General features: G+C 42.3%; 1 protein-coding gene across 2 annotated transcripts in view; it reads left to right on the top strand.

The window, feature by feature from the left end:
* The window catches only part of EPSTI1 (epithelial stromal interaction 1), a 92,749-nt gene that overhangs the window by 50,394 nt on the left and 29,578 nt on the right, over positions 1–12,777 (top strand). For both annotated transcript variants that reach the window (XM_040991356.1, XM_040991357.1), the window contains exons 8-9: positions 3,663–3,756; positions 12,202–12,285. In XM_040991356.1, coding sequence (XP_040847290.1) covers positions 3,663–3,756; positions 12,202–12,285 — 178 coding nt within the window. The remainder of the gene's footprint in view (positions 1–3,662; positions 3,757–12,201; positions 12,286–12,777) is intronic.

Genomic DNA, 12,777 nt, shown 5'->3' with positions numbered 1-12,777 from the left:
GAAAAATATTTTACCAAAATACAAAATAGCTTGAGCACCGTGTGTGTGTGTGTGTGTGGGTGTGTGTGTATAATTTTCTTTCTCGTTTAAAAGATGAGTACATAGGTTGCCTCTTTTTGTCCCTTCACCAAGGTCAGATTTTATTATTGCTCTACCATCACTAACAGATGTTAAATATTCCATCATATTACAGTATAACACCCAAACAACCTTTCTTTAGTTTCTTCTCTCAACCTTCAAACTGCGCAAGACTCTAGGGGTTAAGGATAAATGAGAACTCATCTTTCTTTTCCAGGTCTAGGTAGCCCGTACACATGATAAGCAGACTCCTTGAGGATGAATCAGCTCTTAGCTCTTTGCTTTTTCTTTCTTTCCTGACGTTGTGAAATGACTTAGAAACCAAACTGAATCCTTGATAATCCTTCTATTTTTTATTTTTACAAAAGATTTATTTTTTATCTGAAAGGCAGAGTTACAAAGAAAGAAACAGAGAGAAACAGAGAAAGAGAGAGAGATCTCCCATCTGCTGGTTCACTCCCCAAACAGCTGTAATAGTAACATTGGACCAGGCTGAAGCCAAGATCCTGGACTTGGTTCTGGTCTCCTGTGAGTGTCAGAGACCCAAATACTTGGAGCATCTTCCACTGTTTCCGAGGTGCATTAGCAAGGAGGCAAATCAGAAGCAGAGCAACTGGCATTTGAGCTGTTCCTTTGATGTCATGGGATGTCAGTATCACAGGTAGAAGCTTAATCTGCTATATCACAGTGTCAGCTCCAATCTTTCTATTTTTTGCTACTCATTTTGTCCTTCTATGAACTTTTGGGGTTGATCACCTGAGCTGAGAAATGCCTTGCTATTACATACTACTCTGTTGTTACATAAAGAAGCTAAGCTAATTTTTGTAATAAGCTGATTCTATAATATAGAATAACTTGAGCACTCTCTCTCTTTCTCTTTCTATATATATATATATATATGTATTTTTTTCTAATTTAAGACATTGATAAACAGATTTGAAAGTTTGCTCACTTCCACTCAAGTATTAAATTACCAAAACCGAAAGAAGTGCTATGAACTTAAAAAAAAAAATTGCAAAATTGTTCTAAAGACTGTCTCTATTCCAGCTAGTCATAGGAGAAAGCTGAATGGGAGCCTAAACATGGGTGCTTTGTAAGAAGTTAATGTTGGGGGCTGTCATTATGGCACTGTAAGTTAGGCTGCCACCTGCAATGCCAGCCTCCCATATGAACTCCGGTTCAAGCCCATGCTGCTCTGTTTCTGATCCAGCTGCTTGTTACCTTGACTAGGAAAATAGTAGAAGATAGACCAATTCCTTGGGCCTCTGCTAGCTGTGTAGGGGACCTAGATGAAGCTCCTTGCTCCTGGCTTCACCCTGGTTTAATCCTGGATATTGTGTCCATTTCCAGGGTGATCTCTCTGTCTCTCTCTGTATGTGTGTGTATGTGTGTCTTTCAACTCCCTCTTTCTGCACAAACTGCCTTCCAAACCTTAAAAGCCAGTTAGCCTTTCCAATAGTCCCATGACCCTAACACAACACCTGAACTACGCAGCACAAATTGGGCAGGATACTGGTCCAAGGGCCATGGCTGTGCTTCTCCAACCAAGCAGGTAGGAGGCAGCCATCAGCATGTGCTGAGTGGCTGCCAGTTAGCTGCACCTACAGCTCCTCCCTCGCTTATCACAGTGTTTATTTTTCACTGCTTTCTCCCCTGGTCTGCACTCAGCTAAGGAGTTTCAGAAATCTCATCCAAACTTCTGGCGATTCTCTTCCTTTCACACGTTGACTGATGAGTTCATAAAGCCCCAGACGGTGGGGGTAGCCTTCAGACTGTGTGATTCCATTAGTCTCCTTGTCTATTTTGGGTAAGATAAGTAATCCTAGACAAATGGAAAGGCTGCTTGTCTCAGCTGCCAAGGGCTTCGCATTTCCCAGGGTTATGTCTGCTGCTTGGCTTTCAGCTCTTCTTTTCCCAACTCCAGCTTCTGACCTTGTTCGAACACCATGTTTTACCCACGTAATTATTTACAGTGTTGTTAGCATCTCTGTCCAGCTTCCAATTCCTTGCTTTGATTTTTTTTTTTTTGCCACTGGTGCCATTTGTTCTTACCAGATCCTTCCCATGTCCTTTGATGCCCACGTCCTCTGTACTTGATGACTCATTTTAGCATTAGGCCTGAACTGGTAGGGAGACACAGAGGGAGACACAGAGAGGGAGGAGCTGCAAAAGTCAGCTGTAAATCAAATCAGGCTTGGAAAGGTGTTTGCTAATGAATGGACAATAAAGGGATGAGATTCCCATATCTCATGTGGGAAAAGAACAAGGGATGGGGCCGGTTGCTGAAGTAGGGACTAGGAATTGATTCTGCTGCTTTGAGCTTCACATCAGTTGGGGGAGAATCTGAAGCAGGGGTTTGGATATTTAAGTGAAGAAAACCAAACAATGTCTTAGGCAAGTGGAGGACATTTCCAGGTCAGCCGCTCAGATTTGGAAAGAGATGTCAGAAACACCAACCAGAATCAGAAGTACTTTTTAAAAAAGCAATTATTTTATTATGCAGTTCTATTGGGCCCTTTTCCCCTCCCTACACTGTCACCCCTTCTCCACTGATTTGCCCTGTATCTTCATAATAGTATAGTCCTTCAGAATCAGTCCTGAGTCCATCATGCTGTTATTTAAGTGTATCCTGACATTGCAGGCATGGACAATGGCACTGAGTCCAGTATCCTATTGTCAAGGTATATTTAACAGTTTCACTGGGAGTCCATCTTTGATATGAAAGTAGAGATGCATAGTGCATTGTATCTTCACATGTGGATATGAGAGTCTCCATTACACAGTTACTATTTATCCCCTTAAATGAATACCCACAATACATAGTCAACAACAGGAAGAAAAAATAGAAAATTCACAACAACCTGAAGCTAAATAACATGCTACCGTGTGACCAGGGTGTCACTGAAAGAAATTAAGGAACACAATGGAGCAAGCAGCAGTGCTTCTTAACTTCCATGGAAGCAGGTTCATCTGCACCTTGAAATCAAATGCAAAGACGTGTGCGTTTCTGTGCCTGGTGAGACAGAACCCAAATGTGCATTTGGAATCACAATGAGGTTTGTGATCCATAAACGGGAAAGAGTCCCTTGCTAAGATGATCTGTGTACCCCAAGGGTCCTCAAAGCCATGAGGGGGGCGGGGTGACTAGGAAAAAGATCCTAGTGGGTGAAGGGCAAGATGTAAAGCTGGTGTGAAATGATATGTTGCAGGGAATTAATGCTCTGTGCAGTGATCCGAGTGTCGAGCTCTCCATGTTCTGGTGGGAAATCGGGATCCATACTGGGGAATCTGAGAGAGCATTTATCTCCACGTCAATAATACAGAAAGGAAAAGAGGAAATTATTGGTTCACATTTCACAAACCTAGCTTTATCTTTTTTAAACTACTGTTTTTCAAGCATGCAGCCTTGCAGTCATCCTTTGTTTTGATTTTCTGGGGTGTCTTGTTTCTCCTCCTAACCTTTTGTTCTACCCAGAATGCTGTTAGTCGTAACTCAGCCACGCTCTAGGCTGCTGTCCAAAGGCGCAGGAAACAAGGATGCTTTTGTTAATGAAGGCTTTCACGCCTATTTTTGTCTCCGGCAGTAAAACCGCTGAGTTCTTGAGCACACTGGACACAGGATTGCCAGACAGAAGTGCCAGCCAAATTGCTCCTCGTGATCCACTATCTTCAACATGGGTGAGTGGAATTCTATACCAGGTGCTGGGTGCACTTTTAAAGAGTTGTTGGGGACTGGAGATTCAGGGCAGAGAGAGACCTGTATGGCATAGAATAGTTGACTCAATGCGGGAAGAACTGATAAAACACTTTGACAGCTGTCTGAGCTATTAAAAAAAATGCTGCTATTTGTTGCCTATATAGTGGACACCTGAACTATCATTAAGGGCTCTCAGATCAGTCATGTCAGGTGTAACCCCAACCATCCAGTCCCTAAAAGTCCAGCAAGATGTTTATGAAGTCTACTGGGGACATGCTGTTTATACCCTGATGAACTTTCATGGAGTGAAAAAGAAAAATCTATAATTACAACAGAGTAGTGAGTTTAGAGTGCACAGCACTTCAGGGAGCAGCAGCTGAATAACACTGTGTGTGCGTGTGTGTGTATCATTAGCAACTTCTTGGTAGAAGTGACACCTGAGCTCTGGCTTGAAAGACAAGTTTGTAAAATGAAGAGAATCGTTCCAGATGTCAGAATTCGTAAGACACAGAAGGATTAAGGTATAGGGGCAGGAGAGAAGCAGGGCTCTCTCTGGGGAAGAAGAGTTATGTTGCTATTGCATAATAGAGTGACCCAGAAAGCTGGAGAATCAGCAGAGGCCAACAGAGCCTTCCTCAATGATGGGCCACTGCCATTCAGGGGACAGTATCTAGTACAGGCTGTCTTGGTTACTGCAGGATGCCTAGCAACCCTGGGCCTGGGCACACAGCCCATCCAGACATTGAGATATCCGTTAGCGCCCCACACAGGGAGCTGCTGGAGTTTTTGGTAGAAAAACCAACAGGGTCCTTTGTCTGCTATATTGGAGTTCTGTGAGTGCTGGAGGTACTGAAATGCTCAAGGTCAAGCCTTCTATTTTCACTGGGTCACAATGGTGAGTGTGTGGAGGGTGGATTTAAAGGAGTAGAGAAGTACAAAGGCCTTTAACATTTCTGTGCTGATCTAACTGAGGAGGATTGATGACTTAGGACAGTGGGTGAGAAAACAAAGAAGGAAATACACATCCGAGAACTGCTTAGAAGATGACAGAAGTGGCAGAGTTTGGTATGACTACTTGGGGGCAAGAGAATAAATGCTATTAAGGATGAGTCTGCAACAGCGTTGTAGTTGAATGAAAAGATGGACTTGAGTGTTACAAAGCCCCAGCATTCACTTGTCCCAAATCTGAAAACACCCAGTTGTTAGGGAAACCTGTGCTTTGTTTCCCACCATCCTTATCTCATGAGGGGCCATGCTTTAAACTGTCAAGAAGATGCTCTGACATTCCTTGTGAAAAGGTCGTACTCCTACCTGCAAACCTTTCGGTGCTCCGTATTGTTCCGCCCCCGTTACTGATGCAGTGTTCCACAGTCTAAATTTGTCAGTGTGGGCTGTACAAGTCACATCGGCTGCCATCCTTCATCTCTGTCTCAGTGCGGAACTCTGGGAAGAGGGTTGGAGGTAGTGCAGTTGAAAAATGTGTGGATGACATTTCTGCACCTCTCTCAGCAGTGCCCTAAGGCAATAAAGGAACGGATGGGGAGTGGGACCAAATTGGGCTTGGGCCTGGCTTCCCATTGGAGGACTTCCTAAGTTCTAGAATTTTAAGCACCTGGCAGAAGTGGGTGTGCTTGCTCTGTTGACTTTGGCTCTCTCTTCAACTTAACAAGCTCGTTCTGCATTTTAATGCTGTCATCCCAAGCATTAGCAATGTCTCCTAGAGCTGCGTTTTCTGTGGATTGATTAGTGCATTAGTCACACAGGGTTTAGAGCTATTTATAGAAAATATGGAGTAGGATGGGCCCCAGGGGGGTTTCTTAGGAACTGCAGGCACTAGCTGATCTCCTTTGGACACCAACCTATTTAGTCGTTGATGTTCAACATATTTACCTGACGTTTTGCCCATATTCTCCACTTTGTGTTCCCTCTAATCCATGCATGTGGGACTCTCCTGACAATGTCTTGTGGAACCATTTCTCATGGTTTAGGAAGGTGAAATATGTACATTTGATTTCTGTGAAGAACTTTTCCCTGTCAAAGGAGGCAACGTGCAATTCCCCTTGTCTATGTATGGAACAAAAATACAGTATGCGACTCATCTGTAAGCAGGATGATGACCTGGACAGACTTCAGTGTTTTTTTTTTTTTCTTTTTAAAAATCATGATCATTTTTATTTTATTATCTAATGCGTCTTTCTTGAAAAATTTGTCTTTGATATTTTTTCTTACTTAAATGGAGATTTAATAGAGCATGTATCACTATGTTAGTGACAAAGACTACAAGAAAAATCTCCTGAGATGTTAAAAAAATAGCTTCACATCCAAGGTATTTACAGAATTGTCATCCATGGACGAATGTAGTATGAAGGCAGAGATCATATCTTCCTCCGCATGTTGTTGAGTATTTACAGTTGCATGCTAAATGGCTTCTTATTTGCTGACCCCTCTTCTTTCTCATAAATAAATAAATAAATAAATAATCTCATCTTGCTACTCCACTGCCCCAAACAGTTGAGTGGCTCTGTGTGTCTTCCATGACAGTGTACACATGCATTAGCTTGAGCGTCATGTCCCTGCTGCTTTTTGCCCCACCTCCACCTCTCTCTCTCGCTCTCTCTCTCTCTCTCTCTGTCTAGATCTACCCCCTCCAGTCCTCAAGGCTCTGACGAACTGGCCTCAGGCTAGATCATTGCTACTCCAGGTGTAACCCAAGAATCAATACTTGGGCATCACCTAGGACTCAGAAATGCAGACGACTCTCCAGCCCCACTGAAGCCCTCACTGTCCCCTAAGGGACCCTGCTCCTGTAACACATCTCCCTGGCCTTATCTGCATCTGTGTGCCATGTATTCCTCAGGAAGGCAAAGAGCATGTGGGCCTTGCCTTCTTTCAATGCTACTTACACCTCAATTGCATAGAGTTCTTGTATTCAACTACTGTGTCACTTAGTACGGCACAAATTGATTCTCTTCAATTTCCAATGATGAGGCTGTTCTTTCTCTCAAGGCTCTTGGGGGGATGTCTGTGTTCCTTGCTCCCCCAGTTTATTTTGGAATTTGTCATGCTGTTCACTGCAATTTCTTCTCTCTCTCTCATATCACTTTCTCCCTACCTTTTAAAAAATTTTGTTATTATTATTATTATCCTTTTATGATACAGTTCCATAGGCCCTGGGATTTCCCTTCCCCCCTCCTTGAGTCCCCTCTTCCCCCACCTCACTGAGTTCCTCTATGTTATTACAATGTATAGTTCTTCATAAACTGTTAAAAGTTGCTCATTGAAGGCATGGAGGATGGCAGAGTCCCACATCCTGTTGTCAAGATATAGTTAACAGTTTTATTAGGAGTCCATCTTTGATCTGGAAGTAGAGATGCATATTGTATTGTATCCTCACATCTGGATATGATAGTCTCCATTACACAGTTATTGTACATCCCCTTAAATGAAAAGCCACAAAACAACAGAGATAGATGTTGGTAGAGATGGAGCAAACTGTAAGCAGCTGATTTGACTCCTCAGATGCCTGTAACAGTTGGGGCTGGGCCAAGCCAAATTTGGGAGCCTGGAGTTCCATCCATGTCTTTCCCATGGGTGGCATCTGCCCAAGCACTTGGACCATCTTCAGGTGCCTTCCCAGGTACATTATTAAGAAATTTGATTGGAAATGGAACAGCTAAGACTTGAACTGGCACTCAGAGTTGCAGTGGCTTAACTCATAGCACCACAGCACCTATTCCTCTTGATGCAAATTTCCACACGATTTTTTCCTTGTGTACCTTCTGGATGAATTATCAACTCCAAGGTTTTCTCTCTTAGAATCTTGCCTCTTGCTCTGATGTGTGTTGATTGTTTTGTGGGTCTACCACACAGTTGCTGCTCTAGAACTTTTCTTTAACACAGTGGTTTTCCACCTCCTTGGTACCCTGGCATCCTCTGGGGAGCTTTGAAGTTTGTAGATGCCTGGGTCACGCCGTGGCCTGGGCTTCAGGGTCTCTGAAAGCTCTCCAGGCAATTCTCATATGTAGGCAAGGGTAAGAGTTGCTTTTGTAAAGGTGTGTTGGGAATTGCTTTTATGGTTTTCCTATCTTGAGTCTCCTCATTTCAAAATCTCATTTCTTTTGTTGTCTTACTTTATTTCTTTGTTTTGGTAGAGTGTATTATTTAGTAGTTTTCCAAGAGAAGATACATGGGAGACAAACACGTTTATGTTCTTTCATATCTATAGTAATCTGATTTATTCCTTTTCTCCTTGCTTTCATTTTTCTCTAATGAATATTCCAAATTAGAAATGTTTACCCTTGAGAAATTCAAGGCTTTGTTCTTTTGACTTTGTATTGTTTCCTGAAGAATCCAAGGTCATCTGCCTTTTAGTCTATAGAACTTCTCCCTGTTTCCCCTGCAGATATTTTAATATCTTCTTTTTCTGGCATTCAGTAAGGATGTGACTTAATGTGAGGGCCTTTTTTATTCATTTTATGTATGGAAATGCATCTCTAGTTCTAGACAATTTTCTTGTGTTATTTCTCTGATTTATTTCCCTTCATTTTCTCTTAATGGAATTCCTATTATTCAAATCCTAGGCCACCTGGATTTATCTTCTAACATTTGTCTTTTAAACACTTTTCTCCTCTCATTTATCTTTGATTTCATTTTCTCCTGCTTTCTGGCATGTTCTCCTGACTTTATCTTCTAAGGATTTTACTGATTTGGTTTTCTGGAATGGGAAGAGGATATTTTGTTAATGTATGAAAGTTTCTTCTATTTTCCCCTACGGCTTTTGAAAACACAGCCACCTGTTCTTGTTTCAATGCATGGCACATCATCCTATAGGTCTCAGCGCACACAGTGCAGGGGACAGGTGACACCCTCACAGGGGTCCAGAGATTCCAGGCTAGTGTGTAGGATTTTATGTGACCTTTATCCCTGCAGCCTTCTCTGCCTGGTGTGCGTGGCTTTCAATTTCCTTTTGGGATTAGGTGAATTAGCACCTTGCTTTTCTGAAAAGGATCAAATGCAAGTGGACCAACAGCATCTAGTGAGACTATAATTTAGTCATCCCCCCCCACCACCCCAAATTTCCTGTTATCCAACTGCTTTTGCCAACAACAGGTGCATCCATATCCTAGACTCGCTGGGGCAAATTGGCCTCCTATGGGTGTACTCTAGTCCTTGGCCAGCAAATCTTCAGGTCTGTTCTTTACCTTGCCATTTTATCACATACTTGATCTATATGGGCTTTCATCTATGACAATGGATATCTCTTGGATTTTGAAGATTGGTTTGTGTTTGTTTCATGTTCTCCTCTGTTAAGAGTACATTTTGAGAGAAGACTAGAGCAAAAACATCTTTACTCCACCATCCTGAGATGAGAATTGAATGCTTGTTATGGATGGCTGAGATATGCCCCCTACCATCATGTAATTTATATGTTGAAGCCCTAGACCTCAGAACGTTAGAATATGGTCTTATTTGGAGTTAAAGTCTTTATATAAAACTAAATTGAGGTCATCAGAGTAGGCTCAAATCAATGGGAAAAGTGTGTCTGTCAGATAGGGCCCATCTGGACATAAAGATGTAAACAGGGAAGATGATGAGGAATATAGAGGGTGAAGATGGCCGTGTGCAAGCCAAATCAAGAGGCCTGGAACAGAACTCCTCCTCATAGAATTTAAGATGAAGCGAGCCTGACATTTCTCTGATTCTGAGAGGATGAGATAGTAAATTTCTGTTCTTTGAGGTCCTAGTCTCTGGTGCTTTGTTCTGGAAGACCTAGGAAACCCGTGTAGAATTATTTCTCACTGCTTTAGATTTGTCTTTTCTCTTGCTTAGCCTGATCCCGACTCTGCCACACATCTTAGTGCCACCCGCTTTAGGAAAGTGGCCTGGATCTGGCTGAATGCCCTCCTTTTTGGTTTCCACTGTCATAGTATCTATCACACTGAACTGATTAAATCCTGTCTGGCTTGCACACCAGGCTTTAAGTGTTTGAAGTCTAGAATCATGTCTTTTTAAAAACATAAATTTATTTATGTGAAGAGAACAGATTTCATGTATTTCACATGTATACATTTAATAATGGATTGACACTTCCCACCATCTCTCCCTTCCCGCCTCCCTCCCACATGTCTTGACACAGCTCTTGTACATTTGGTGGAGGCTTGTGTCTCGTGCCTTGATAGATTACAGGCATAGATTTAGGGGAGGATGAATATAAGCATATCTTAGTTGAAATACAATAAACTAGAAATTTTCTCATGTTCAAAAGTCAGAAAAATAGTGATAAAAAATCTGCTCCACCCCCATTTTTAATAGACTCTATCTATCCTGCTTAGGAATGACAGTTTGGTAACTAAACATTAGGATTCCAAGGAACTTTGAATGTTTCATAGTTAGGATACTATGCGAATTAGTGTCTGTGTCTTTCATAGACATCATCTCACTATATATATATATATATTTCATATACATATATGAAATGATATATAACCACTTTTTTCCGATGAGCTGAAAACTGATTTTTTAAAACTGGACTGTGGAGTGCTAAATTTGAAAGGAAAATATTCAAATATAATTTAAGATCTTTGAGTCATAATATGTATCCTACCAATGTATTTGATTCTACTTTCCATATATTGAATAGAAATAACCCTTCACACCCACCCCCACATTCCACTTGGGGACTTTGTGGAATGTTGATGATGAAGACTGATCTGCTGTAATATAAAAAGAAGGGATCATCAGAGAACTGCTCCCCACCTGTATGTCACCTCCCAGTTCCCCCATGTTTATTAGGCTCCAGATAAAAGGAAGCAATAGGAAGCAGATGAGGGCTGTCTGAACACATGATCCTCTACCATTCTAATTGATATTGCTGTAGATGACACGGTTCTGAAACCTCTACTTTTTGGAAAGTGGCTGTACTGGTTTTTATGGTTGCAGAATTGGGGAAAGAAAGAAAGGAGTTCTTGAGAAAAATTATAGTAAAGGAAAAGGGGAACTGGCCTTCATAAGCTTTATGGATTGTTAGTCTGGGGAAGTAGGCCTGAAATACGTTAACTGCTGTTGCGATGCTTCTAATGGTTTTATGAGATCTCTGGAATTCCCCAAGCGATAGCTTTTCAGTCTGGTGGCCCTTGGCAGAGGCTGGGTTGCAAATCAAAGTGAGGAAGGAAAGTATCTGACAAGTGGATGGAAAGCAGATGCTCCTTGGCTTACTGTGGGGTTCAATGCCAATAATATTATAAGTCAAAAATGCCTTTAATGCGCCTAACCCAACAAACATCCCTGCTTAGTAACACATCATGTTGCAGAGTGTTCGTGGTCCTCCTCTAGTTCACAGAGCAGACTGGGGGCTGTGGCTCCTGCTCCTTCCCCACATTGTCAGAGAGGGTTGGCCCACAAGGGGTATGATTTCTACTGGACATGAACCACTACCCAGCATTGTAAATTTAGAAAATTATAAGCTGAACTATCCTAAGTTGAAATCTTCCAAAATGGGAAGTATGTGGTCACTATTGCCAGTGTGTGGCACTCTGATGTTGTGGATCAGAAAAACAGCTGTGACTCCTGTTGTACTTGCTGGCTAGCTCAATGCTCCCATGCTCCGGAATGAACTTTGCTTTTCCCCCTCCAAAAAGGGAATGCATATTAGGAGTGGGTGTTGGGTGCAGTGGTTTGGTGTGCTGGTAGAGATGCCTGCATCCCATTTCAGAGTACCTGGTTTTGTGAGAGAGCTCCACCTCCAGTTCCAGCCTCCTGCTGGTACAAACCCTGGCCAATGGCAAGTGCTGGTTGGCTCCCTTCCATCCACGTGGCCCAGCCCTTGCTATTGTGGACATTTGGGGAAGGACCCAACAGACGTGAGCTCTCTGCTTCTCAAATCAATAAGTAAACATTGAAAGAAAAAAACAACAAGGAAGTTTCAGGTACAGATTAGGGATGCAAAGATTTAGAAAGCAAGGGCTCTTGAATTACATGCTATCAATCATCAGTTGACATTGGTGTTAGATAGGATACTGTTAATGAGTAAATGTATCATTGCTTCTAAAGATAGTGCCGTTTGTGCTTGTCTCTGATATTGACTGATCAGCACGTTGGGAGAGTCTCAAAAATATCTAACTTTCCGCAACGAAGAATAAATTATGTTGGTTATCTCTGAGGGCATATTTTTAAAGCTTAATTAAACAAACACTTAGATCATCCTTTAAAATGTGCTGAACGATTGTGCTTACACCAGCCTTCTTTTGATACATCCCAAGGGACATCTTCAGACATATGCATAAATCACTCCATGCACAAGTGCGTATGGAGAGCTTACTGTATGCTCAGTGCAGACACTGAGTTATTAGCACTGTCCCGTAGCAGGCAGATTGCCTTACTGACATGATGCCTCTTGCTATGACATTCTTCTTTCTATGCATTTGCAGGCCAGGAGCCGGGCGTATAAGGATTCTCTCAGGGAGGAAGAAAACCGACATTTGCAAAGGATGAAAGATGAACAGCGTCAGAAGGTATTTTCCAGATCCTACGAGTTACTTCTAATTATTTGCTTGATGTAATTGATGATTTTAAGGGTTTCTGAACAGAAATATTATGTCCATCAAGAAGTATCTAGGGCCCGATGTAGTGGCTTAGCAGATAAATCCCTTGTCTTAAATGCACCGGGATCCCATATGGGCGCTGGTTCTAATCCTAGTGGCTCCACTTCCCATCTAGCTCCCTGCCTGTGGCCTGGGAAAGCAGTGGAGGATGGCCCAACACCTTGGGACCCTGTACCCGTGTGGGAGACCTGGAAGAGGCCCCTGGCTCCTGGCTTCAGATCAGTGCAGAACTGGCCATTGCGCTCACTTGGGGAGTGAATCATCAGATGGAAGATCTTCCTCTCTGCCTTTCCTCCTCTCTGTATGTCTGACTTTCCAATAAAAATAATGTGGATGTTTATTTACAGTAGGTGGTACCTTCTTGTCCAAAGTTAGTTTTTCCCTTTCCTTCCTTCCTCCCTT

Source organism: Ochotona curzoniae, unplaced genomic scaffold, assembly GCF_017591425.1.
Source record: "Ochotona curzoniae isolate NIBS_2020 unplaced genomic scaffold, NIBS_Ocur_1.0 contig_64, whole genome shotgun sequence".
NCBI classification, from domain to species: domain Eukaryota; kingdom Metazoa; phylum Chordata; class Mammalia; order Lagomorpha; family Ochotonidae; genus Ochotona; species Ochotona curzoniae.
The sequence above is the reverse complement of the archived record's forward strand: the minus strand, read 5'-3'. Positions and strand labels throughout refer to the sequence as shown.